The sequence below is a fragment of the Calonectris borealis genome, chromosome 1, assembly GCF_964195595.1.
Source record: "Calonectris borealis chromosome 1, bCalBor7.hap1.2, whole genome shotgun sequence".
Taxonomy (NCBI): Eukaryota; Metazoa; Chordata; class Aves; order Procellariiformes; family Procellariidae; genus Calonectris; species Calonectris borealis.
The window spans coordinates 29849512-29876021 of NC_134312.1; the positions used below are offsets into that span (position 1 = coordinate 29849512).

Here is a 26510-nt window from a genome sequence, read left to right on the forward strand (position 1 = left end):
ATGGAGTCTTTTGAAGGACGTAGTCGGGTTAGCAGGGCTAACTTAGAAGTTCCCACTCTAAATGATTTCTCTTCAGAGGACGAAGATGTTAAACCTGACATTAAACATCGTTTCTCTCCACTTCCACGAAGGCGGAATTCTGCTTCTTCAGAGGAAGAGGAGGCAGATACCCCCAACACCATCGCAAGAAAAGTTTCATTTGCTGATGCATTTGGGTTTGATCTTGTGTCTGTTAAAGAGTTCGATACCTGGGAAGTTCCAAATACAGGACAAAAGGATGACATAGAAGATGAAGTTTTCCCTCAGGAGGAATATTTTTTCTCTCAACTGTTTACGTTACCTGCTTCACAAGAAGAACTTTTGCAAAAAGTGCGAGAGCAGAAAGTACTGTTGGAGTCAATCGTGTTCCTGCCTGGGATTACCTGTATGAACGGCATTATACGAGTCCTCAATGTATCCTTTGAAAAACTGGTGTATGTTCGAATGACACTGAATAACTGGCTCAGTTATTATGATATCCTCGCCGAGTTCATGCCCAATTCCTGTGGTAGTGAAACCGATCAGTTCTGCTTTAAGATTTCTTTGGTGCCTCCTTACCAGAAAGATGGAGCTAAGGTGGAGTTCTGTATACGCTACGAGACATCGGTTGGTACCTTCTGGGCAAACAACAATGACAAAAATTACACACTGATTTGTCACAAGAAAGAAACTGTGCCCAAGGTGGATAATAAACCACACAAAGAGATTACTGATAGACATCTTAAAGGCTGCTTAAAGACGACACAAAGCAGGTGAGGTTACACCTTAACTTTTGGTAATTTAAAATATAGCTGGCTAATGCTAACTTTCTAAGTGTGCTTGCTGGAGCTAAGACTGCCCATGCTGCTTTCTTCTATTGTGTTTTTTTAATGGTAAATTAGACCAAGACTCGTTTTCAGTAAAGCTCTTGTATATATCAGCCAGTAGTTTTCTGCAGGCAGATTGGTTGGGATCATAGTTTTAATATATGGCGTGCATGCCACTCATTTGAAAAGTAGTGTGAGGGTTTATAAATTATGGGCTGTGTACCGATTTTGATCTCTGTGGGATATAAATTGAGCTGACATCAGTGAGAGCTTTGCTCCAGACTGAGGTAGCTGTACAATTAAAACACTTTACATCCGCTTCCTTGGTAAGTCAACAAAAATTTAAAAGCAAAACAAATCCTGGGTTTTCACATGATTTATTTCATATTTCATTCTCTACATGCAATTATTAAAACAGAAATGGCTTCCTGGTGTTTCAGGAAGCTGCTAACTCAGGGAAGGATCCTACTGCAATTAGAATAGCCGGTACAAACTTTTGTGCAAGTGGTTGGGCTGTTCTGCAAGTTGTATATTAGAGTAATAATTCCTTTTTCCTGCCACTGGTTGATGTTTCTGCTTCACAAATGGTGAAATGAATAATGATTTATAAGGCAGAATTGGTAGTATATTAAAGAAAAAAGATATATAGAATTTATCTTGTATATATTATTCTAATTAAATGTAGGCAAGTATTATGTTAATTATAGAGTAAAATGGCAGTGGTTAACTTATAGCTTAACCCCACATAAAGAGAGACATGCAGCAATAGCAACTTTTGGCTTCCTACTCTGTTTTTAACTCCTCTTCTTTCTGTAAGAAAAACCACGTTGTCTGCGAAAATCTAATTCTCAATTTTTTGCTCACCAAATTTGCTGTAAATCAGTTGGAGTTCTGCTGAACCAAATCTATATTTTACCTGCAGCATCCTTTGCAATGCTTAGATCCCAGAACTGAATTAATGTTGAGTGTTTGGTTCCTATACTCTTTCCAAGTGAGGCAGTGCTATTTGATTCCCCTGGTGCTCTTCCACTGGACTGAACTGGTGGGAAGGGGGAAGAAAACTGCAGCAGTGGTGGGAGCTTAAGGAGAAGCGAGACAGCCAGGCTTCTCCTGTGCAGAACCTCCCTCCCCAAAACCCGACTTGCTGTGCCGAGAGCCTCTGCTAGCCTTAATCGCACATCAGCCCTGTGAGGAGAGGCGCCTGCATCCATACCGTGGTGTAAGAGCAGCCCCGGGGCTAACCCGAGGCCCAGTTCATAGCCAGCCCACAAGTGTCCCTTGGGCCAGCTCTGGGGCCACCACGATGATGCTTCCATGGGGGAACATCCTGGTATGTCAGAGGGAACAATGCCTTTACCTGCCGTGTGGTCAGATCCTGACATTTGTGCCTGGTTCTGTACGTTGTATCTGTCCTTCAAGAAGTGTCACACGACCCATTCTGGGTAAATAAGATAGCCTGAGGTCCCCTGCAGAAGGGCTGTGATATCAAATACCACAGGCATATGCAGGCAGTGTGGCTTCAGCCTGAGTTCAGGTAGCCCACATAGAGCAGATGATGGACACGGAGAGCCGAATCTTAATTTAATGAGCCCTGGGCTTCCAGATGCTTTCAGGACTGACTTGCAAATTTAGATACAATTGGGCATCTGAGGTCGAATGAATCCTAAGAGTTTAATTCCCTGAAGTCTCCTGTGACATACCTAGTGCTAACATAAGTTGTAGAAGCATTTCTTCTGGGGGATCCTCTTTTACATGTATATGCTAAATGTATTATACGTAAGTCAGACAGAGACGTATTTTAAAAAATGGGAAAGGAGATAACATGTCTACTCCTTAACATAAAATTGCCTCGTCTCTAATCCAAGTGTAAAGTTGTCTCCCTCCATATCAGGCTGCAGAGGAATGTATATATGTATATATGTGTGTGTCTGTGTGTATACAGACATATATGTATATACATATATGTGCATATTTGTTCATATATACACATACACACATGTATATTTGTGATATTAAAACCAAAGTGGTCAGATTCTTGTTTACATCAAGATGTGTTACACGTTTTTGGCAAACAGTTAACTAACGTGCATTTTCAAGACCCTCTTTAGTGGCAGAAGGATGCAAAAAGACCTTACAGCAAATGCAAAAATGAGCTGAAGGTATTTTTGGAATACGGTTTCAGTGGTCACCAAGGCTCCTGAAAGACAGTTCTGGCAGATTGTAATCCAGGACCAATTTTATGCTACAGGGACTTCACTGACTTCACCGGAGTTACCAGTGCAAATGAGGTCAGCATCAGGGCCTTTCGTTTCAAAAGAACTAAGGTGCCAACCTCCATTGCTCACTTGTTTTTCAAAGCGTCTTTGTACACGTTGCCCCTTTGAGTGAGGAGGAACACCCTGCAGACATCTGCAAAAGTACCTCATTATTCTCCTTCAGACCCTCATTAAAACTCCTTTGCTTTGATGTCTAGAAAAAAGTGCAAGAAAAACAAACCACCCCAAACTGGCAAAGTGAGGCTGCTGGTGTGCTGTGACTCCACCGCACCACGTTGAACAGGGCTGCCTGTTTCCCTGCTCTCCTCCACCAGCCTGTCTCTCTCTCGCCTCTTGTTTTACGTTCAGATGATAAACTCTGCAGCATTTATATATGCTGTGCTGGATGTTTATAGAACATTTAGCAAAGTGGGGGTCCTGGACCATAACTAGCTTGTCTTAGGAGCTGCAGCAACGCAAACAGATATATATAGAAGTAATAACAATTTTACCTATGGTTCACACAATAAATATGCAAGTAAATAATATTGCTATCCATGCCCATGAGCTGGACATCTTAAATTAAAGATTTCTTTATAGCAATCTGAATAGAAGGATATTTTAACAGGACACTTATTTAGATCCCTATTTCAAATTTAGAAACCTGTTACAACTTTTTTTTTAAGAGTCTTGGCTCTGAGATATTTATGCTTTCTCTTAAAATGTGCAATTTACCTCTTCAGTTAAAAAATAGGACTGTTAATGAATTATGTTTTTTAAGCAGAGAGTCTGATCCACTCTAGGGCATACTTGTGTGGCTCATTAAATGTCATTAGTGAGGATTAGTTGCGTTAGTTAAGTGAAAGGAATAATATGCACTTTCAGAGGAAGTTACTGAGGAAACACAATATGACTGTGTCATGTTACCCTTAAGAATATGAGCCATGACAAAGTTGTGTGAATGAGGGCAATGGGGTGGCTTCTGACACCATCAATAAGAAACAAAATAAAAATGGACTTAACCCTCAAAAGTTGCACCTGAAAAAAATGATAGTGAAAAGCAAAACTCCATGGAATAATCAATGCTGAAAACTGTCTGGATTTGGATATTCAGAACCACTTGACTTAAAATCCTTCCTCTTCATTATATGTTTCATTTGCTTTTGCTTCTATGTCTAGGCATGAACAAAAAGTCTTCTCTTAGAGTTTTATAAAGTATTTGCTTCTAACTGTATTTTTCAAGCTAAAATTCTTTCCAACATAAATTTTAACAATCTTTGTGTTTTTCAAAAATCTTGAAAGGATTCACAGGCACAAAATATAGTTGGGAAAAAATAACATTTGAATGAATTAGTTCATGTTTTAGTCTATCTGGAAGTGTGTATTTAACTTATACATACTTATAAAGATACTTTGGGGGAAAGAAAAGACTCTTAAAATTTGAAGGCTGTCACTGGAAAAGAGAGAGCTTCTGTCAGTAAACAATCCTGATTTCTATCATATATATACATATCTAAGCATTCAGAAAAATGTAAATTAATTGTATTAGCTCCATTCTTTTCTCTTTTTGTTTGATTCTCGTGCTTTTGGGACATGGATAATTATTCTGAACACAAATTTCTCCTGGTCGTCAGGTTTGGACCACATGATTTTGTTGTGGACCCCAGGCTCCTGCATCGGTCTGATCAGACAGGGACTGGTTGTGTGTTGCATGAGGCAAACTCCTGTAGATCATGCTGCACGGCGCAGTGATAACGACCTGCAAACCATTTCCCCCATCACTGGTGAGGCTGCGCCCCATTTCTGTGCTTGGTCCTGATTTGCCATCTGTCAAGAGAGCAGCGGGAGCAAGAGCACAAGGAAAATGGCTGATAAGCATGAGAATTGCTTTACAAAAGGGTAAAATGTGGATTTAGATTCCCGTCCTCTGTCAAGGAAGGGGAGGCTAGTATTTTTATCCTAACTGTTAGAGTTCTCCTCCTCTTGCCTCTCCGAGCCCACAAGTGTATCACTCAGAACTGATGTTGGTCCTGTGCTTTTTTTTGTAATTGCCAGACTGTACCTTTCTTTGAGTGGTGGTACATCATTTCACTTCCCTCCATGGTGCCACTTTAAAACAGAGCACAAAATAGGGCGATGTCTCATACAAGAGCTGCTCTATGTACAATGCGCGATGAGAAGGAAGAGATTAAAAACCCCGGGTCTGTGAGCTGCCCATGCCAACTTCAGCAGCATAAATACTGAATGGTCTTAAAGCAATTGCCACTGAGAAAATTTCTTCTGTGTGTGAGTACTCTCCAGTCTTCAGCTGCTGTCTCATCCCCTTTCTGATGGAAGGCAAAGGAAGTAAGTTGCTGAAGACCCAGCCTGGCAGGACTGCACTGTGCTGGGTCAGTCTTCCCCAGGCTGATGGCAGGCCAGTGCCTAGGCTGCCTCGAGAAATGCAGTTCTGCATCAGCTCCTCTCGACCTTTCTCACAAACCCATGATGTGATTGAAAAATCAAAGACTTCTGAGGAAGATGTTTGGAAATAGTTTCGCATGTACTTTGCTATGAGGAACAACTGTATTATTCCCAGCTGATCCATTTAAAATGTGGCGTTTAAATTATGTTCCCTTTTAATCCTTGTTCTTTTGATTATTGCACATCATAATCAGAAAGGGAAAAGGAGAGCAGAAAAGGTGTTAAAACACACGTCGTCTTTGTGTACTGCTATTTAATCTCAAGGTTGTTTCTGGCATCTCAAGTCACAAGTTACACCTTGATCAGCATACAGATATGGGATTTGACTAAAGTTTATTACTATTATTAGGAAGTGACTGCAGTCACTGTTTTTACCAGGAGAGCAGCTGCTAGAGAAGCTATCCATTCACAGGGAGCCAGCTAAAAGCAGCACTCCTCTGCTGTTCAATCTGACCTAGTATTCCCAGCCCTTCTCTTGCCTCCTGGTCATTGCCAGTCTTTGCCAGTTGTAGAAGGAGGTAGCACTGGCACCAAAATAAGACTTCTCCAGGTACTCAAAGACCATGATTATCAACGACACAGGATAATTATTTAAGGTGGTCTAAAATATATTATTCAGACAACTAGGGTAAAAGCAAGCTGTGGAACTGAGGCTGAGTATTAGGACATGCTTCTCAATAGCGACTCGAGTTATTTTGTAAGGAAATAGCTGCAGCCTTACTCTCCAAAGTAATTTAAAATAAGTTAAGATAAACCACTTGAAAAATGTTCTACAGGGAACAATCCTACTTGGCCAGGAACTGTGCTCAATGGTCTTTTTTCTTTCTGTCTAATCATAATATTTCAAAATCCTGGCATACTTACTATTTGAATTATGGAATACATTAAAGACCCTAAAGATAGATATCTAAGTTAATGGCATGAGGCTTTGAATGCTATCACAGAAATGCCAAAGCAACAGGTGGAAGTTATGGATGAGAATGGCATGCACAGAGCAAATAGACACCTGCTAACCATACATGTGGTCTCCTAATTGGAGAGTACCTGCAGACTGAAAAACTGTCTCATTTTTACTTTTGGTGATTGTGAACTCTGCTACCCATGCGCCATCCGTTTATTGCACTGGAAATGTTAAAATAACCTTCTAAACTTTTAAGTAACAACATAAGAAAATAACACGTTCCTTTGCTGGCAGTCTTAGTGTAGTATTTACTCTGGATCTTACTAGTATCAGTGGTTTCTCACTGACTTCCATGATCTACCTTAGAAACTCCTCTCACCAGTCTTACAGAACAGAAATTTGTGCTCTAATGTATGGGAAATACTGGTTGCTATAAAGCTTTTTTGCTTATTTGCATAAAAACATATAAAACTGATGCTTTGTAATCTGAGTATCATTTCTCAACCATATGATAAGTAAGTACTTGTAATTATACACGCATTGCTTGGCTGTACGCTTGTAAGATTTTTTTTACAGTTGCTACAATTTCATCAGTTTATTTAAATATGCCAATACTGTAATACTATTACAACTGACTCTTAGAGGTCTTTAATGCGGCAACTGGCTTGATCCTGCAATAGGCACAATAAATAATTTAATGAACATCAGGAGTCTCACTGAACTTTGTAGAACTCTGCATGTGTAAAACTATCCTCGAATGCTAATATTTACAGGACCAGAGCTTATTTCTATACTCTTTCAGATCACCGATTAAGGACCTTTGGACAAATAGAAATATATCACTAAAGAAACTCCCGTATTCCATTGTTCAATGACTCTTCTGTTTAGTGAGATACTCTTTTGCAAATTGAACCAGGCTGGTAATGACCATTTCAATATTCTGTCTCCTGTCCACTGTTCAGGTATCACAGTTCATAAACGTTCAGTTGGGAAAAAATTGTTCCATTACATTCACCTCGACTTGGCTAAATGTTAGTCCTGAAAAGATGTTTAAAGTCAGTGAAACATTAACTGAGAGCACTGGAGTCATATTTAATCAATGCATTCACTACCAGTGTCATTTGAGCTGTTTATTCTGGTTATGAACTTTAAGCCATGATCCAGCCACAGCACTGCAGCTCTGAAATTGAAGCAATTGATTCAGCTACAGTGTAAGTCCAGAGAAGAAATTGCCCATTGTACTTTTAAGATAAAATGTGTATTATCTTTTCAGTTACAAAAGGTAAAAAAAATGGTCCAAACAAATACTTTGCAAGTTAAATGCAGTCCCTGCCTTAGTGCAAAGGAAGAGATAAGAACTTTCAAACACTGTGAGAGCATGCTAGAAGGGGCTATTTGATCCTTAGGCCTTCAGTGACACACAAGGAAACATTAGTTGATATGCCAAAGCATAATGGGGGGCTTGGTTTTCTGACTCTCTCTCCACTCTCCTCTTGATCTGTGTAACCAGCTGATACCTGACGCTAAACCCACAGATTTACTACTGCTGGTTACTAATAGCAGTCCTAAAGAGCACTGAGCTACACAATTGAATGTGAGCTAGGTAAACCTGGCAGGTTTTTCTTACCTTGCATTTAGGTGCACCAAGTGGATTTGCAGTTACATTTTGCTTTGCTGCATAATAATTGTCCCTGCAACAATGTTTATGGCTGTTGGAAGATAAGCACAAGATGTTCAAGCTTGGATCACTTCATGACGTGGTAGAGGGTTGGGGAGTTTGTCAGTCTTTCTCTCGCCCCAGCTACCCTAGTAAATCTGCACCAGTGTCTCCTAGGTTATATTCCAGTTCTTCTTGATAGAAATATTGATACGTATCACACAGCTGCCTTCTTACTATGCGGTAGTAAGACAGTATGTGAAAAAAAAAAAGTTATAAAAGTCTCTTTTTGTCATGATAACACCTGGGAATTTTATCCTCTTGAGATACTTATTGAATTTACAATTGCTTTCCAAGATTTAGATCACAGTTGTCCTCTCCCAAGGGTGATTGGCTAAGGCTTTTTGTGGTCACCCATTCTGTTCTCCTCCCCAGGGGTGGTATCTGTGTCTTAGTCTCACCTGACTGCCATCTATCTATCTACAGTCTCTCTAAGGCATCTGTCACCTTCTTGTGTACGTGCCTCAGCATATTGCAGTCAGTCTCGAGGAAATGACTCTCATGACATGCCAGTAGGCGACTGCTCCTTCTCTTTTTTTTTTCCACATGAGATCCACGGAAAGACCAGGTGCCACATAAGCTAAGGTCTTTTTCCTCTCAGATGTATCCAAAATAGATACAACTTGGGAGAAGTGCAAGACCTATTGATGGTACTTGGTTTACTCTCCTTCCATCTTTTAAAACAGTGGGAGAAGGAAGCAAGAGAAGAACAGAGGAGCTCTACCCCCAACTCCTTTCTACGCCACCATTTTGATATTTGACCATGGGCCTTCCAGACAAAATAGCAACCTAAGAAGTGTCTCCTCTGACCTCAGGCCAAGCTTAGCCCTTAGGAAACTTGACTCCTAACTCATCTTTTCCTCTTGTTCAGTAGCCTGACCCTGGAGATAGGCACCCTGATAGTAAGGTGCTGCATTACTAATTCACAATGGAGCTGTCAATAGATCTTCTGACCTTGTCCAGGGAAGTCTTTTCTGAAGAATGTTCTTGTTTCTCAAATAGTTAGCGCATTCTGTCGAGGGATTTATGCAATTTTCTGACGAATCTGCATACAAAACAGCTGTGTAAAAAGACTTCTGAACTGGTTTCTTTTCAAAATTGTTATGTGCATATCATAATAAGGTACAACAATTATGACAGCTATAAAAGGGTCTGATAAAAGTTGCAATCTTCCTGTTCATCGTTTCTGTAACTTAATTTGAGATATAACTGACTTATTATGCATGGGTTTTTCTGCAGTCTTCTTACCTATAGTCATAAGAATTGGGGATAGACAGGGCTATATTAAAGGTTTGAGCCTGGCACCAAATTGGTGTTGGGCTCCTGGTTCAGACTGTATGGAACTAAAATCTTCAAATGGGCAGATATGCATCTATATTTTTAAAAAAATTGTACGAATGTTTTGCCATTAGAATTCAAGGTCTTTTTTAATGAGCTAGAAAATAAAGACTAATTTCTTGGGACTCTGCTTGCTTTGAGGCTATGATTATTCTCATCCCAAACCAGGCCAATGCATTTTGTTCTGTGCCACCTATGTCCCTGCTTCAATCATAAACTAAGACTGAAAAATGAAAATATTAGTAATTGGAAAATATAATCCCCGGGATAGCACCAATCCAATAATCTTAATAAAAATAGGTTTATTACAAACATTGCCTGAACCCTACTGGGAATTATCGTTTCAGAAAAAACACGCAAATTCCCTTACAGCTGCTCTCTTGATCAATTGTCCCCCTCGATGCTATTAATCATCATACTATATACTGCTTATTCTGAGCATCTTTTTCCACTTTGCTTTCCAAACTTCCTTTCCAATTTCTCCTTGTTTAGAAGCTACTGACAGTCCTTTATCACCCTTTTGCAGGCCCATCTTTTCTCTTCTTCTGATGTCAGCCCCTTTTGTTAGATGAGATGACCAAAACTAAGGGGTATTTCCTCAAGGTGGGGAAATACCGCAGATTAATATTCTCTTCCTCAGATTTCAAATATTTAAGTAGAGGTTCTTTGTGGCTCTATTTTTGTGCACAATGCTTGTGAATGTTGCTAGACTGGCTCTCCTGGTAATGCAATCTTCTATTCACAGCGTAGTTCCAAAATGGTAGTTGCAGTGCAAACCTCCATTGCCATGCCAGCGTGCAAATATCCTCACCTACTGCTCTAAGGATGAGTGGGTCACTCCGTCTCCGTGCCTCTATTCTCTGTGTCCTGACTATCAACAAGGGAGCTAATTAGTGTCAGTCCTCTTTGTTTGGTGACACCTATTTACTAAGAACTAGACTGAGCCTTCTCTAATGCCGCTGGTAGTTGAAGGTCATATAAGAAAATCAGTCTTGCCTACATTTGTAATAAGGGCTCTGATTTTATGTACGGCTTCATTCTAATAGGATCACTTGTAATGGCATAATATTTGAAAATATTGTTCAGTAATTTCTACCTAATGTTCACACAGCTATTCATTTATGGCTGTTGATTTTCTTTGCAGTTTTTGCTTTAATTTCTGAATCTTTTCCTGTGCGGTCTCAATCGGTTTGGAATCTGGTAATGTAATTTAAATTATTGTTTTCTGCATTGTTGTGCTTCTATTTTTAAATACCTCCTGAAAAAATCAAACATATAAACAGAAGGCAATGGTACTGACACATGTAACATGCAATAGCAACATTGTGGTTCAGACACACATAACATGACATCTCCACAAGGAGGGATCATTTGAAGCCGAAATGCTCTTAGGTAGGAATTTGCCATATTTTCAGGTAAAGCCATCTGGCAAATAGAAATTTGGGTGTGTGCGTTAGGAGCCCAGAACTGAGGAACAGTGCTCCTGAGCTTCAGTCGCCCTCTGCTTTGTTGTCAGCACGGACAGCAATGCTCCACGCCGCGCTCACACCGCTCTCTGCAGTTTCTTGGTCTGCCTGTGATGTGTGCAGCTGTTGGTGTCTGCTCTACCTCAGGCCTGGTTCCCCGGGCTCTGCCTCGAGGTTTCTTAGGAGGCAGTTATTTCAGCCCGAGGACGCAGCCAGCTGCCCAGGCCCACAGCCCAGCCACCTCCTGAGCTCTGCTCCCCAACACCTCCCTGAACTTTGGTCCGGAGCCATCAGTTTCCAACACAGCTGTGACGCCCCTACCTAGCATTAAGATCAGCTTCTCTTAACGGTATGTAAAAGCCTGAAAATGACTTAGAGCATTTCCCTGAAAGGCGGTACAGCTGAGTACTTAGTTTCCTTGCAACTTTCTTTCAAAGCCTCTTTACTGCTTTTTTTTTTTGCCCTCCCTACTAATGGATTTGGTAATTCAGAGCTCACACATGCTGCAGCGTTGACACTGACTGCCTTTTGCTGGTTGTCGTCTTTGCTGCTCACTTTGTCCTTTCCTCGCAAACCCTGGGGAGACTCTCCCCAGTTCTGATTTTATGTGCCCAGCACCTCTGCCTTCTTGGCCAGTCATAATTCTGTGTCCAGTTGTTTAGGGCTCTCCCTGGGGTCTAATATTTGAATTTTATTTTGTGGGTTTTGTCCTTATGTCCTATCTTAAAAGAGCAGAGGACTCTCTAATTTTCTCATGCAGTAATGTCACTTTTCTTATATTTTCTTCATATCTACCGTAGTCTATCGCAACACGTCTTCTTGGAGGGTGCACATCTTTTTTAATGCACCCTAATCTTCATATGCTGCAAATCTGGTTTGAGTGATTGAAATTCTTTAGCAATCATAAAAAACCTTATTCTGTATTTAGGTGATTCCTAAGAAAAAAGTATATTCCCTTAATTTCTAGCAAATTCTTATCAATACCTTTATATACAAATTGTTATAAAGATAAGCTATTCTTATCTAATGGTTTCTAGGAGTTTAAGAATGTCTCAGCAGGAGTTGCTGAGGGATGAAACTCTAATGATGATTTAAAGCAGTGAAGTGTGTAGGCTGAAACTGAAATAATTATTGCTGTAACCCTCTAAGCACTCTAAGTTCCTCAAGAGAAAATACTTTGTTCAGAACAGACCCTGAACAACAAAATGCCAAAAAAGTAAAATAATAATAGAAAAAAAACACTTGGAGCAGGATGATAATTTAGAACTAGAATCAGTATAATGTGAGGATGTTCTCAACAACTGCTCACAAATGCATCAGACATCACAATTAAAAAGGAATAATAATTATGGCCCCATTCTAAAGTATGTAATATTCTATTCCATTCAATAAGCCATGAACACTTTAAAACCATCAGTGTAATCCACAAACCTATATTTACAACATTAAACTGGATGTTCTGCCTTTTCAATAACTGTCATCTCATCTCTATTATTTTCACCTCAGACTCTAATTGTTTCTTTTATAGGAGCTAACCTACCAGTGTCCTTGGCAGTACAGTTTATGGCTCATGCATTTACAGTAATTGTTTGGGCAATTTGCCACACAGTATAACAATCTTCACATCACAATCAGTTTTTATAATAAACAGCATTAGTTGTGAAAAATACAAGTGATGCATGATTCTTATGGTAGATAAAGGGCACTGAAGATGCCCTTTAGAAAAAGAAAGGAAAATGCTCAAGCCTTGAACTGCTTGAGAAAAATACTGATGTCACAATAGAGCTAATTAATTTGATGGTACAAACAAGAGGGAGAAAGGGCCTTGCATTCATTAGTGTCAATTCCAAATGAGAGCATACTGTTCATAAAAATAATATTCTGCCTTCGATTAGACAAAATGTGCAGGTAAACAAGTCAGAAATAAGCACCAGTTCCTGCAACAACAATGATTTCGCTCCTTAGCTTTATCAAGGCTCTTTCTCTTCTTTAGCCGCAGGGAGCTCAAAGCCTGGGCAGGTACAATTTGCAGGTAGACCTCTGGACGAGGTCGGATCCTGTTGCCCACCAGCCTGGCTGGCTCCAGTCTGGCCAGCACTGCCATGCGTTACTGGGCACTGGAGCCTCTGTGCATGGTACTGGTCTGCTCCTGGGAAGCTGAGCACTTAATGGCTTCTCTCCACAACCCATAGGTGGTTGCACATAAAGATGCCCCATCACATGCGGTGCTGCTGAAAACATTTTGTGGCCTCTCGATTTTCAAGTGCCCAGAAATAACAGGTCAAGCGTTGCTTGGTGGGGAGGCTGTTTGACACACCTCCAGCAGGCACAGTCTCCCGCGTTACAAATTCTCCAGAGGAGAAATAAGGTATATGCCCTCTTATGCTGGTGCACAGGCAGGTAATCCTCAGTCTCCCTGTCATCTCCATGCCACCTGACAGCACTGGCTTGTGCTGAGGCACAGTGAAGGGAGGCCCCAGGAAGCACAAAGGTGGCTTCAAGCCAAGGTTGTACCTCCCGTTCTCGAGCGAGACTGTGAATTCTCTGGCAGCACTAGGGCTTGAGACTAATATTTATAGCGTGCTGGAACCACGTGTGATAAGAAATCATGGAGTGGTTGTATTATAAGACTATAACTTCAACAGTTGATAACATGGGCATCAATTTAAATCAGTAGGAGACTTGTCCCTATAGTGAGTTTTGGACTGAGCCTTATGGAGGTAAGGAATGAGTTTATCTTTACTTGTTAAATATTTAGTTCATACATTCAGTGAAGGAGATAGATAGAATAGAATTAACTACGGACACCCCTTCACAAGAGAAGTCAAAGTCTGCACTTTGGAGGTCCACACCAGGATCCTGGGCGGCTCCCGAACGCTTTTTGTGAGTTGTCCTGCAAAGACAGAGAGGCCAGGACACGGTTTGGATCTAGATCCCAGAGCGTGGGTGGGATGTATCTTCAGTGGTAGTCTCACCATGATAATGAGACCAGAATCAAGCTTATGTTTTTAACATTTTTTTTTAATAGTACCAGCTTTTTTTCCCTTCTTGCATTTTCTTCTTTCCATGAACTGGCTTTTGCTAATATTTTCTCCCCTGTCCCACTGGTATTTTAAGACCAGTATGAATAGAGCAATATTTTAAATGTAATTTTCCAGTAAGCCAACTGTTTAGGGGGGGTTATGTTAGTAAAAAAAAGAGTTGGATTCTTACTCTACTGTGTCTTACAAACAATTTAATAGAACTTTAAAGCTCTGTTTAGAACTTTACACATACACAGCCTTTCCTACTGCTTTCCAAAATTCCTTCTTCCTTAGAAATTTATTTTTATTGTGTGTTCGTGGATTTTGAATAACATTGCATACTACGAAATAGTATAAAATTGTTCAGGCTGCATTAATTTCAAGAGTTTTACAGGTACATTTTCATCTTTCCATACTCTGTACTCCAACAATTTTAGCCTTTTCCCACATTCTGTAAAATAAATATCTTGTGATTTAGGTATTAAGATCTAGCATAAGTGGATATAACACAGAATAATGTGAACGATGCTGCGGGTTATACAAACATACAGACACAACTTCTGCCAAATACTGGTGTGTGAATTAAAACCACAACAAGCTATAACAACCTGACTCATTATGAAGAGATTAGTAGCTCCTGGCTATAGTCCCAAACCTATTTCTGACCAGAGCAAAGTACCTGCTGTTTCACAGTGAAATGTGCGCTCCTGAAAGCATAACTCTCAGGGCATATAGCTGCATAGGAGTGTTTGAAATAGGGCTGGACTGGGACTGTGGGACCATGAAGTCTTATCCCTTGGGAAAAGTGTTGCATAATCCCGTTCACAAAAATATATTCATGTTTCCATCTGAGACCTTCTCAGTTTCTTGTGCCTGGTACTTGCCCTGAAAAATTACAGGATATACTTTTCTAATGCTTACAGATCTTTTAAGTTTCCACAACAAATGTTTTTGTGAACTCTTTCTATTAATAGATTAACAAAGTCTTACTGATTAACATCTTTTCTGCCTCCTCAGTATTTACCCCTTTGCTATATGAATAGAGGGCATTTATTTCTCCTCTCAGACTTCATTTTGCTAGGCTGAAAATAGAAATACTCAATTTGTCTCCTTGGTTAATACAGATTTTTCATCCTGCCAGTCTTCTTGTAGTCCTCTTCTGCACCTGTTCCAGTTTGAATTAATCTTTCTTGAACATCGTATGCAAATATTCCAGAGGAGTTCTAACTAGTGCCTGGTGCCATGACATGAATATTTCTTGGAAATCTTTCATTACTGGGAATACCTTCTCTGACACATTACTGCAGAACTCTGTCTTGTTGCCACGGCCATCTCACACCGGTGGCTTGGAAATGTTTCCTGCCAAAAACAAACTCAGATTTTTCTTGTTCGCCTGTTTCTTCCAATTTCTGAACCCTCATTTTGTCGCAAAAACTCAAATAGTCCTAAATGTATAACCTGGCACTTTATAATTTTGAATTTCATCCCTTATCTATTATTCTGTTCCTCCAGGCCACCCATTTCTTTCAGTCCTCCTCTGTGTTGGTGATGGCTCCCAACTTCCTATCTGCCATGGATTTAATTTAACTTTGACTTTTTGTGCCTTGGTCTGTAATAACATGACTGAGTAAGTCTGATCACACGACCGGTCCTCTCCAATTCACCGGCAACGTCTGCCAGCTCCGCACAGCCCAGCTCGCGGGGCCCCGCTTGGCACCGAGCCCCTCTCCCACCGCCCAGCTCTTGTACTCATCTCCCTCTTCTCCAGTTTAATTAATAAATTTCCCATGTGGATGCACAACAAATGCTTTAATGAAGTCCAGATAGATTAGATAACTGATTTTTAGACAAGGGAAATATAGTAATCTTATCAAAGACAGTTATTTTCAGGTGAATCCGGCATTTTTATGCCGTTTTCCATTTATCTGTATTTATTCCCTCATTTAAGTTTTGTCCTAAATCTATTGTGAAAACTTTTTGAAGACACCTGGGCTTGTAGGTGCCCTGACACTACTTCTCTTCTTTTTCCTAAATATAGATACTGCTTTTCCTACTCTTCTGATACTGTTACAGTAGTATCAGGACCAATTTGATAGATTTGAACAGCGAAGATTTTAAACCAACGTGTGATTTCCTCTGTTGGGTCTCTCAGTATTTTGGGTTGGAGATTATCTGCTCCTCTTAATTGGAGCATATTTAAACACCAAGTTCTGCTCCCATACTGGATAAAATAATATAATTTTCTAAATCTCTGTTCCTATCAGTTATGCCCTGTAAGATCTCTGTTCCTATGAGATTCTGCCCCACTACTAGCACTGTGGTAGAAAAGTTTAGGAGAAGTCTTTTGGTTGTGGGGTTATACATAGATTATCTAAAATCTTGATCAAACCTCACTTCTAAAAAAAAATCCTATTTAACTTAAAAAAGACTAATTTCAAAGCCCTGACATGTCTTACTTTATCCCAACCCTTTCTGAAGTCAAAGCAATATTGTTTATTGGCTAATTAATTTTTTTTTCTCATCACTTATACATTGTCTATCTACTCTTCACATCTTTAAAGTTCAAGTTTAACATTTTTTCTCTGTTGCCAATTCCACATAACTTTGGGACTTCTGGACTCCTTCGCATAATGTCCACCAACTTTTCAGTCTTCTCAGTCCTACTAACTAGTCCCTGAACTTACCATTTGTTCTTTCTAAATGCAAAATTATCATGATAATCTGTTTTCATTCCTGCTTTCTTTTTATCACTCAGTCCAAATGAATGATAATTCCATCAAGAATGAATCATATGAGCATAAGTATTTTTTCTGAAGCTGGTAGAAATTCTTAAGTTCCTGATGTACTTTATGAAGATGTGCCCCATTCAGCTGAAGGAAAAAAAGCAACTGAGCTTCTGCAGGTATACAGGTACTTATGTTGGAGGGGAACTGCATCAGCTGATATAATGGATTTTCCTAGTTCGCATTGTTGTCAGAATAACTGGATCACTTAAAAATAAAACTAAACCTTTTTAAACAGAACACAAATTTTTTGTCTCTCACTACACAATGTAGGCACACTTAGACCACCCTCCACAATGCAGGGAGATAATTAATTTAGAAAACAAATCTTAATTAATATTACAGTTAAAAAATCTGCTCATGGAATTCTGATAGTGAGCTAGGAACTTTTCAGAGAAATATAGAGAAAAAACAGTTAGTCAAAAAGCTTACTAACTAGACAAACACCTTCTAATTGCTGCTGTTTGATGAAGGGGCTAATTTTTATTGGCTTTTGGGAAGTATTACAGTCTTTCAGAACAATTGCGATTGTTCTGTAGTTATATGCACCTGTAGTCTCAGCATCTTCATATCACTTCTTAGATTGAAGTTAAATGACTATATTTTTATGCTTCTTGTGATCCTCAAAGACTGCAGTATCAACATCCTCAATTTAGGTTAATTTTAGATTTCCCACTAGAATAATTATATGAGGACAGATATTTCTGACATAGCAGTAAAATAAGGAAAATAGCTGTTACACTGACTTTCCCTATACTCAGGTATTTGCAGGACAGGTGTGCACAAATAATGGGCTATAAACCAGCAATCTTTATAAAATTCAGTACAACATGCAAGAAGTTATGTTACAAGCCCTGCAGTGTGGATCCAGGCTGTGAGGCTGTATTATCATTGCTATTTATTACCTATGTTGCAGTTATGAAAAGAAGCTTGCGGACCAGGGCTCCAGATGCTACTAAAACACGAGTTAAGGACATATTCAACGCTAATAACAATAAAAGTAAAACTGAGGGGCTCAGGTCACACACTCTGCGTTACAGCCCCAGCCACTAAAACTCAATAGCGACATTCCAGTTTGAATTTAGAGTTACAAGGTGAGATTCACTCAGCTGATTTCCGTTATCTAAAATTTACGGCTCCAGCCTAAGGCAGTCACTGTAGGTTCCCTTTATGGTAAGTCTCTTCCAGGGGCAGAAAAGCTCCTTTGAAGGATATGTCACTCCATCTCACTCGTGATGACCATGACAGAGGGAACGAACCTCTCTTCGGAAGTGTTAATCTCTCACTGCTGGTGATAGGCATGATGTACATGACTGCCTGAGCATAGGTGCTTACAAAACTAAGGCTAGATAAGGTGAACCCCATCCTGGCACATGCCCATAAGCATCCAGCTTGAAGCAGCTTTATATTTGTTCATTTAAAGGTTCAGAAAAGAGGTACTCCTCCTTAGCATCCTTATTCCAAGACTGTGTCTATATTTAACACTGCAAAGTTGTTAATCAAAACCAAAAATCATCACTGGATAGGGAAGATAGGGAACAGGAGACAGTATCCAGTTTCTCTTTTCTCCAAGGAATGAAGAGTAAGCTAAAGAGTAAGGATCCTGCTTGTACATCCAACTTCAAGAGCAGTAGGCAAATCTGCCCTCCAGTTTCTCCCCAAATGGTCTGCATCCTGGTAACTTGGGTATTTTTTGGATGTGTGTGCAGTGGGGTTTTTAATCTCATCAGGGTGTGGTAAAAGCTGAAAGTGCCACTGAATCTTGGAGCTCTGGTTGCCGGTAGACTGTTATGTTAGATGTGGGCATGAGCATCTCTCCTTCTTCTGGGAATGCTTCCTGAAAGAAAAAAAACCTGTCAAAGTCCATTCCTTTAAGAAGTAGATGAGGGCCCCTTCTAGTAGCAAAGGATGCCATCCTTGCTCCCCGAGAGTCACATCCACATGGCTGAACGCTGCAGGTAGCCAGCTACATTCAAAGAAAAGCTTTGAGACACACTTTTTCCCCCCACTGGATAGCAGTAGAAGGTTCCCTGTGCAGTTTTGGGATCATTATTTTGGGGTGACTGACTCAGCTCATGTGTTATACATGTCTTGGCTCCTAATTCAGGGCTTTTGCAGACACCCTATTAGCACCTAAATGCTTTAATGCATCTGTCTCATGGTTAAGTCCCAACCTACAGAGTGTCTAGGCTTATGGAAGCAGGTGGGTGAAAAAGATGCAAAAGGGCAGAAGAAATCTGGGAACTAGATGTAACACTAAAACACGCATTTGAACAGTGAAAAAAAAAAGAATAATGATGTATAAATAATAAGCGGTAATGATTTACCTTAAAATCCCCACAGATTTATTGAAAATAAGGGCCTGGCTCTGCCAGTCTTTTCAGGATGAAATGCAGATTATAGCAACTGCTGGCAGGGGAAAGTACAACTCGGTGTGAGTAGGAGAGTGAGAAACTGCAAAGGCTATGCATGTACCAGAACTCAAGAGTGACATGACATTCATATGGATGGATAGCAAAAATATTCAGCATTATTGCAATTAATGGTGAAAAAGAACTGTTGAGAGCACGTTAAATCTTGTGCTTCAAGGACAGCTTCTAACAATAAAAAGGCCAAGAGGAAATTTAATAGGGCAGTGCAAATTACTCAAGTATTTTCCTACAAGAACTTTGCACCTTCCCCTGAAGTAGCTGATGGTGGCCAGTGTCAGAGATCAGATGCTAGACTGGCAGGATCTTCTGTCTGCTTATTCTGGCAATCCCTATAAAGGCTGGATTTCAAAAAGTTGGTGACAGTCGATGTCTAGGTTCTTTTAACAGAGTATAAATTTAGCATCCTCCTTCTGAATTAAGCATTTAGGTGGCAGAGTTAATGTTATATCAATTCAAAAGAAAGACGCTAGGAGAAAATAGAAGTGGAAAAGATTAATATTTGAAAATTAGAAAGTAATTTTCAGTAACAGAGGTGGACGGCTGGTTGAAAAACGCATAAATTAAGACCTACAGAAAAAAAATTGCTCCTCATAGAGAAGTCATTAGGAGTGATATAATAATTTACATTTTACATAAGTGACATTCTTTTTACATTTTTTTCCCCTTTTCCACTAAAGGTTACATCAAACTGCTATCACTTTGCATTGATATTGATGAGGACTGCAGGCACTCAAGCATCGCTCTGTAGGTGTTTGTCGTGTTGGACCTGGCCTTTGTTTTCACAGCCAGCAAAACAACAGCAAAAATTGCACTGGCTGCAGGGAAGCAGAATTCATTCCTGCTGGCCAGGCATAACTTAGCAACAGGATTTATACTGTATCCACGCAGGGAGACTCTTTTGATTTATTTCAGGTAACAAGGATGTCTTTTTCCAGCGATCTCTGTATACATACAAATATTTGAAAAATATAAGCAAGAGAGAGGCCCAGTCTCCTGAACACATATATCCTTCCAGACCCTTGCCTGACCCCAAAGTTATGCTCTCCTGTCACTGACCCATCTAATCACCTTTGTGCTGCTTTCTCAGAAAAGGCCTGGGAAAACCCATCAGCTTTGCAATGTAATCTGAAGGTCAACACATTTTCATTTTCTTGGCCAATTCTTTCTTTGACCAAGACTTAAATCAGGTCACTCAAAAAAAGCTACATTTTATAAAGCTGTTATTTTCAGGATTTCAAACAGCATTCAAAATTTTGTGTAATTAACTAGCAGTCTTTATAGCTGAGTCTAAGAGGAATTAGAACAGTAATTTTTGCAGAATAACACAGGAAGTTTCTTTTTGTTTAACAGCAAAGAAGAAATATTGGCAATGTCTGATGATGACAGATGGAATAATTCAAGGACTTCAGGTACAACACCCGGTTTAATTAGCTCTTCCTTACTGCACATGTTAATTAAAAAATAGTGTAACAAGCAACCTCATGGAAATTATTCAAGTATGTTTTTGTTAACTCTTCAGACACAAACATCCCAGAGATTGTTTATTCACAAGCAGAAGACGAAGACACCAAACCAGCTAATGAAAATATAAAAGATAAAAATGCAGAATACAACCAGGGTGATCACGAAGATGATGAAAAAGAATTAGAGTTGCTGGTAAGTGTTATACAATTATATCTACAGTATTAAACGATATGAAACCCTTTACGCTTCAAAGCTGGTGAAATGCTCCCTTTTAACAGAGCTGACTGATGTACTAATTTACAAATGTAAAGCCTTCGTCTATACTTTCATTGAATCTCTAACTGATTCAACAATAGAAGGTGCTTTGATTTCAGTATAGTGCATCAACTTTTTCTGGTCTTAAATTAATGACTTCTCCCTTTTACTTCTTTACCGGAGGCTCTAAATGACAGTTTGAAGGAATTAGAAGAGTAGTATTTCAAAAATCTCCCCTCCTAGTCTCTAGGATGGGAATATTCTTAAATAAATGCTTTATATTTGGTAAAATTCTTATATTTATGGTACTGTTTGCTTTTGGGGTTTTTCAAAGGGTAACTATGTAACATGCTATATGAGCAAAATAAATATATATATATTTATATTAGCAGATTTTTCTATATCGGTATTTGACATCAAATTTTTTATAATAAATTTCACACTCAGTGAACACTCAATCTATTTGGATTTGTGTGTGTGCATGTGTGTGTGTGGTTTGCCTTGCATTTTTCAGTATGAAAGAAAAAATGGCAATAAATGAGACACGTACAGCAATCTATTATTCTCAGTGTCTGTTCTCAGCTCATATCATTTGGGTGCATAGATTCATAATCATAGATTATAATAGCTATCACCTGTGAAAATGTGAATGCTGAATCAGACAGGAGAGGAAGATGAGAACCATTCTTTTTTTTTTTTTTATTGATAGAGAGAGAATAAATTCCTCTTATTTGAATATAAATTTTTCTTGTCTTTTACTTAAAAGAAGTTGAAAATTGTTGCCTATTGTGGGACCTTTCACTGCCTGAAAGTTAACATCTCTTTTTTTTTTTTTTTAATGGTGAAACATAAAATCCCTTGTCGTTTTCAGTCCACCCTGTAACAAAAAGTAGGATCAAATATAACCATTTGTTTATCAATTGCCAGGATTGTCCATACAGTAAACGAAGGGGGAGCTATAATTTAGATGTTAATTTCCACTATGCACTCTTTAATGAATTAAACAATGAAGGCTTATAATAGATGGAAATACAACCAAATCTTTAAAACGCACAGGCATTGGCTCACAAGACAGCTGTGCAGTTGACAAGTAACATGAGCCTTATGTGAGAAGAAGGGGAAATCGTAAGATTTGCATATAATTATTGAGATCATGCAAATGTCAGTTATGAGGAGGGGAAAAAAACACAGGCATCTCACTGTTAAATCCTGACAGTTGGCATCACCGAAGAACTCAAATACACTTGAGTACTGGTTGGCAGAGGGTCATTAAAACAGAATTTGCAGAGACATTAGCTCCCTCACTTTTCTTTGAGTGACGTTTTACTATTAATAGTTTGCAGAGGCTTTGCAGAAAACATATTAATAAGAGAAACTATAATGGGGGTATCTGCAGCAAGTGCAAATGCATAAAGGGGTGCCCAAGCAGCTAGCCTCTAATTGATCAGCTAGTGCTATCACTGTGACTATGCTAAAGTGAGAAGAGAGTGCAATGACAAGCAGGCATAGCTGAATAATACAATATGATATTTGGGAGCTAGGAGGGAGAGTGATTAGTTTCTGGCCTTTTACTTCGCTAATCTCATTTCCAACTCATGTCTTACCAGATTGTCTAAAACCAGTCTGGTTTGAAGCCTGTAAAATGGTCCCTGAGAGAAATGAAGCACAGATAATCCTTACAGTATTTGTCAGTGTGAAATGTGTCTTTGTTTTAGTGGACAATACTGTACATTACCAGGCTTTGATGTACTGTATCAATGCCCTCATTTAAGCACCAATCCTCCCCCCTCGCCCCACGCCTCCCTCTCTCCAAACCTAGAACTGAATGTATAGAGAATGAATTAGCTTTCCTTTAAGGGAATATTCTCTTCAGATTTAATTTGTATAAAATGCACTAGCAGCTTACTGAACTCATGAATAAAGAGAGAGGGTTCTGAATGCTATTTTATTTCCTGCTCCTTTCAGCACCACCATAAAGCTCATTACCTATGTTAAAAAATACATACAATGCAAATTTTGCAAGTGGTTTGGAACATGTTTCCATAAAAGCTTTGTTACTGAAAACAAAACTTTCCATAACGAAATCCTGCCTCCTTTATTTGGCATATTTTTGCAAAGCGCTTTTTGATCATTCTTTTCTATTCTATTGTTTCAGCTAAATCAGCACTTCACAGGGGCTAGAGTTACCTCTTCCAGAGATGAAAGGAATGTATACACAACAGAAACAGTTAATTTTCCACGTGAAACTGAAAGATTGGAGAAAAAGCTAACCTGTATTGAAAGAAGCAGTGACTTGCTAAGGCACCCTGTGCCTATCAGTTCCTCATCTGAAAACACTTCACAAGAGATAGGAAGAGAATTAAAAGATAAAGTTAAGTATTCCCTAAGAGATTATAGTAGTCAGCCATCAGGGAAGGAAGTCATTGCTGGCTCGATAAACAGCGGTGAGCGGTCTTTGGAACATACTGGTACCAGTGAAAGACTTTTATCAGAAAAATATTTTCCCGGGACAAAGCAGAATGAGGCTATCGATATTGCGGCTACCGTCTCAAGCCGACAAGGAGAGAGCCACACAGATATTTCGAAAGGTGAAAGAGATAGTGCCTTGGGAAGTAAGATGATGGAGAGGTTATTCATCAGTGAGGATGCTGCTGATACCTTGAAAGGGGCCTGTGAAACGAGACCAGAAACCATTTCTCCAGAGCATGATGAATCCATGCAATCAAATGCATGCATAGCAGGAACGCTGGATGGCAATGCTAATCCAGCTCCAGAGCACCAGGCGCCGCAAATGTCTCACCAAATTCTGGATTCATTCTTGTCAGACGCTGACAAAAATGAAGGAAAAATCAAGATGATTGAAAGCAAAGTTCGGGTACATTTAAGAGGAGATTTATATGCCGACACTTTTGCACATGCTGATGTCTCAATAGATTCCACAAAAAGCCAATATACGCAAAAAAAAGGAGTTGGTGAAATGTCAGGAAAGAACTATAACAGGGATGATGCAGGGAAGGAGAAGAGAGTCATCGAAGTAGCAGACTTAGCACTAATCGGCGAGGAGGAAGCACCCAAGCCTTTCAAGTCACACAGCAAACACGCCGCCCAAGCGCTGAACACAACGCCTCTGTCGGCCAAAGACAACGAAGAGGTACCCAGGTCCACACAGCCAGGTCCCCCGGCATCCTCTCCGGGGGATGAAAGGAGAGCTGAAGACACTCGGGAACACAGAGGATTCACGAGGTTAAAAGCCAGAGGAAAGTTAGACAACACAAATAAAGGCAGACTGACAGGGAAGGAAAGCAAAGCACACCCCGCGGAGCAGAGGTGGCAAGAACTGGGCAGCGAGGTTTGGTGGGGAGCGCGGGGGAGCACAGGGCCTCGGAGTGCGGCTCCCACAAAGGAGTTGTTTACCTGCCCGGAGGCAGAGAGTTGTGAAAAGTCTTCTGTCTCCGAGCAGGGTATTACAGAGGAAGCAGAGGCAGGTACGGCTTATATAATTAAAACAACATCAGAAAGTGCTCCAGAAAAAATGTCTGCCAGTGAAAAAGCAGTAATTGCTAAGCTACCTCAAGAGACTGCACTAAGTGACAGGCCCACAGAGGAAAAGAAAACAGCGTTTGATACACATGAAGAGAGAAATGATGGTTCACATTATGCTCTTTGTCAACTCAACACAGTGGGTGTATTATATGACACTGAATTTGAAAAGGAATCCGTTTTAGGTATTTATAATGCACGCGTACATGAAACACTGCAAGGAGAAACGATGTCTGTATGCAATAGCAGGGAAAAACGTGCCAAAGCACAACCAGACATCGGCAATATTCTACCTGTAGGAGAAGCAGTAAAGGCTTCTGCTACAGGAGAGAAAGAAGATTTGCAGCAGGGTTTATATTCAGAAGTATCTAAATGTCCCTCGAGTGCCCAGAAGCATCTATACAGTGAGGAAGCAGAAGCGCTCTGTAGGGAAGAAAGCCGTGTTGGTGCACTTTCCTCTTTACGTGCTGAAGCTGAAACAAAAATGCCACCTTCTGGTACAAATGCTGTGCCCAGTTACCATTATAAAAGCTCGCCAGTGGTATCTTCTGAAGGGTCCTCCGGGGCAGGAGATATGGAGCATCTATATAGACATTTTGAATTCAAAGTCATTGACAAGGTTGCTGCTGAGTCAGGGTACGATTTAAGAATACCGAATGAAATGACACATCTTAATAAAAACCTCTCTCCTGAAGCTGAAAAAAACCAAGTACCTTCCACTTCAGACATAGCGATTTCTAGAGAAGGAAAAGGAAGGAATATAGGTCAATGTTTCCATCAAGCAGAGTTCAAACAAGCGAAATCATCGAGGTCAGAGGTTTTAATTAGTAAGCCTACCGAAGAAGTTGGAGGGACAGGCTCTCAATCTGACCGTTTAATAACTAAGGAGGAAACGGTAAACTGGCTTGATGACTCACAGAAGGAAAGCCAGCACATTTCTGATTCTGCAGATATTTCTAACCAAAAGAGTGAAGCACTTAAGTTACCTAGTGAGTCTCCAGGTTTAAAACATATTGCTTGCAAAATCTTTTATTTCTTCTTCTTTCTTTTATTTGCTGCAACACTCTACCACTATGATCTGATGGTTTGTCTTGCACTCTACCTGTTCTCCTTGTATTGGCTATACTGTGAAGGAGGAAGAAACAAGGAGTCTGTCAAGAAGCAATAACATTGATTGTCAACTGTGCTCAAAATCCATGGTCAATAGTCTCCAACCCCTCCAAAGCATTTCACTGTTAAAGATCTTATTCATTGTTAGAACCAATGCAAGTTTTCCACTGAAGCATCTTTTTTAAAAGATTACATATGAAGTTGAGCCTTCATATAAGTAATTACACTATATAGGACCATTATGTTTGGATCATTAAATACCTATATGAATATGAGTTCTGAAGCACGTCAAGTTAAAATGAAGTACAGCTGTTGCTCCTTAGCAGGATATGAAGAAGCAATGCTTCATATCTCTTTAGTACTTAAAAACACCATTTTCTTGCATTAATTTCTTTTGCAGTAAAGCTTCATATTTTTCTGGGAGTTTTTTCTAAGGTTTTGTGTAGTACATAACAACACAAGGAACAGTATAAAAACTAACTCAGTATTTTGGTACTGACATTGCAGTTGATAATCTGCTAGTGTAATTAGCCAATGCTCTAAGAAATATGACATCCGTTGATAGGTTAATATTTTATTTTCCAAATTTTTATTTCATTGTTTTGACTTAGAGCTCCAGGGGTACCCCTGTTTGAAAAATGTGAGGCTGTGACTTCAGTAACATCACATAACTTTCAGGATGTAACTGCGTAGCAGTATAGATGTGCTGTTTCCACTCTGAAGAGATTGAAGGCCACAGCCACAGACCTCTTACCATTCACTCATATGCACGAATGGTTTTGGTTTTTGTACATGAGGACTTGTGTAACATGAGTAAGAATTTCACTGAACTAAATGTTATAGCAGACAAAGCCATTGAATGACATTTTTTCATCAGTGTTGCTTTAGCGTATCTACAAAGCATTAAATAAATTTTAC

General features: G+C 39.6%; 1 protein-coding gene across 1 annotated transcript; it reads left to right on the forward strand.

Moving 5' to 3' along the window:
• PPP1R3A (protein phosphatase 1 regulatory subunit 3A) lies at positions 1-26510 on the forward strand. The gene is made up of 4 exons (XM_075151882.1): positions 1-791; positions 20574-20632; positions 20743-20879; positions 23098-26510. The coding sequence occupies exons 1-4, from the start codon at positions 1-3 to the stop codon at positions 25648-25650; spliced, it is 3540 nt and encodes a 1179-aa protein (XP_075007983.1). The 3' UTR covers positions 25651-26510.

Coding starts and splice junctions, on each gene's coding strand:
- PPP1R3A (XM_075151882.1), top strand. CDS start 1: ATGGAGTCTTTTGAAGGACGTAGTCGGGTTAGCAGGGCTAACTTAGAA. Junction 20,633..20,742: donor GAATAATTCAAGGACTTCAG/GTACAACACCCG, acceptor TTAACTCTTCAG/ACACAAACATCCCAGAGATT. Junction 20,880..23,097: donor AAAAAGAATTAGAGTTGCTG/GTAAGTGTTATA, acceptor CTATTGTTTCAG/CTAAATCAGCACTTCACAGG.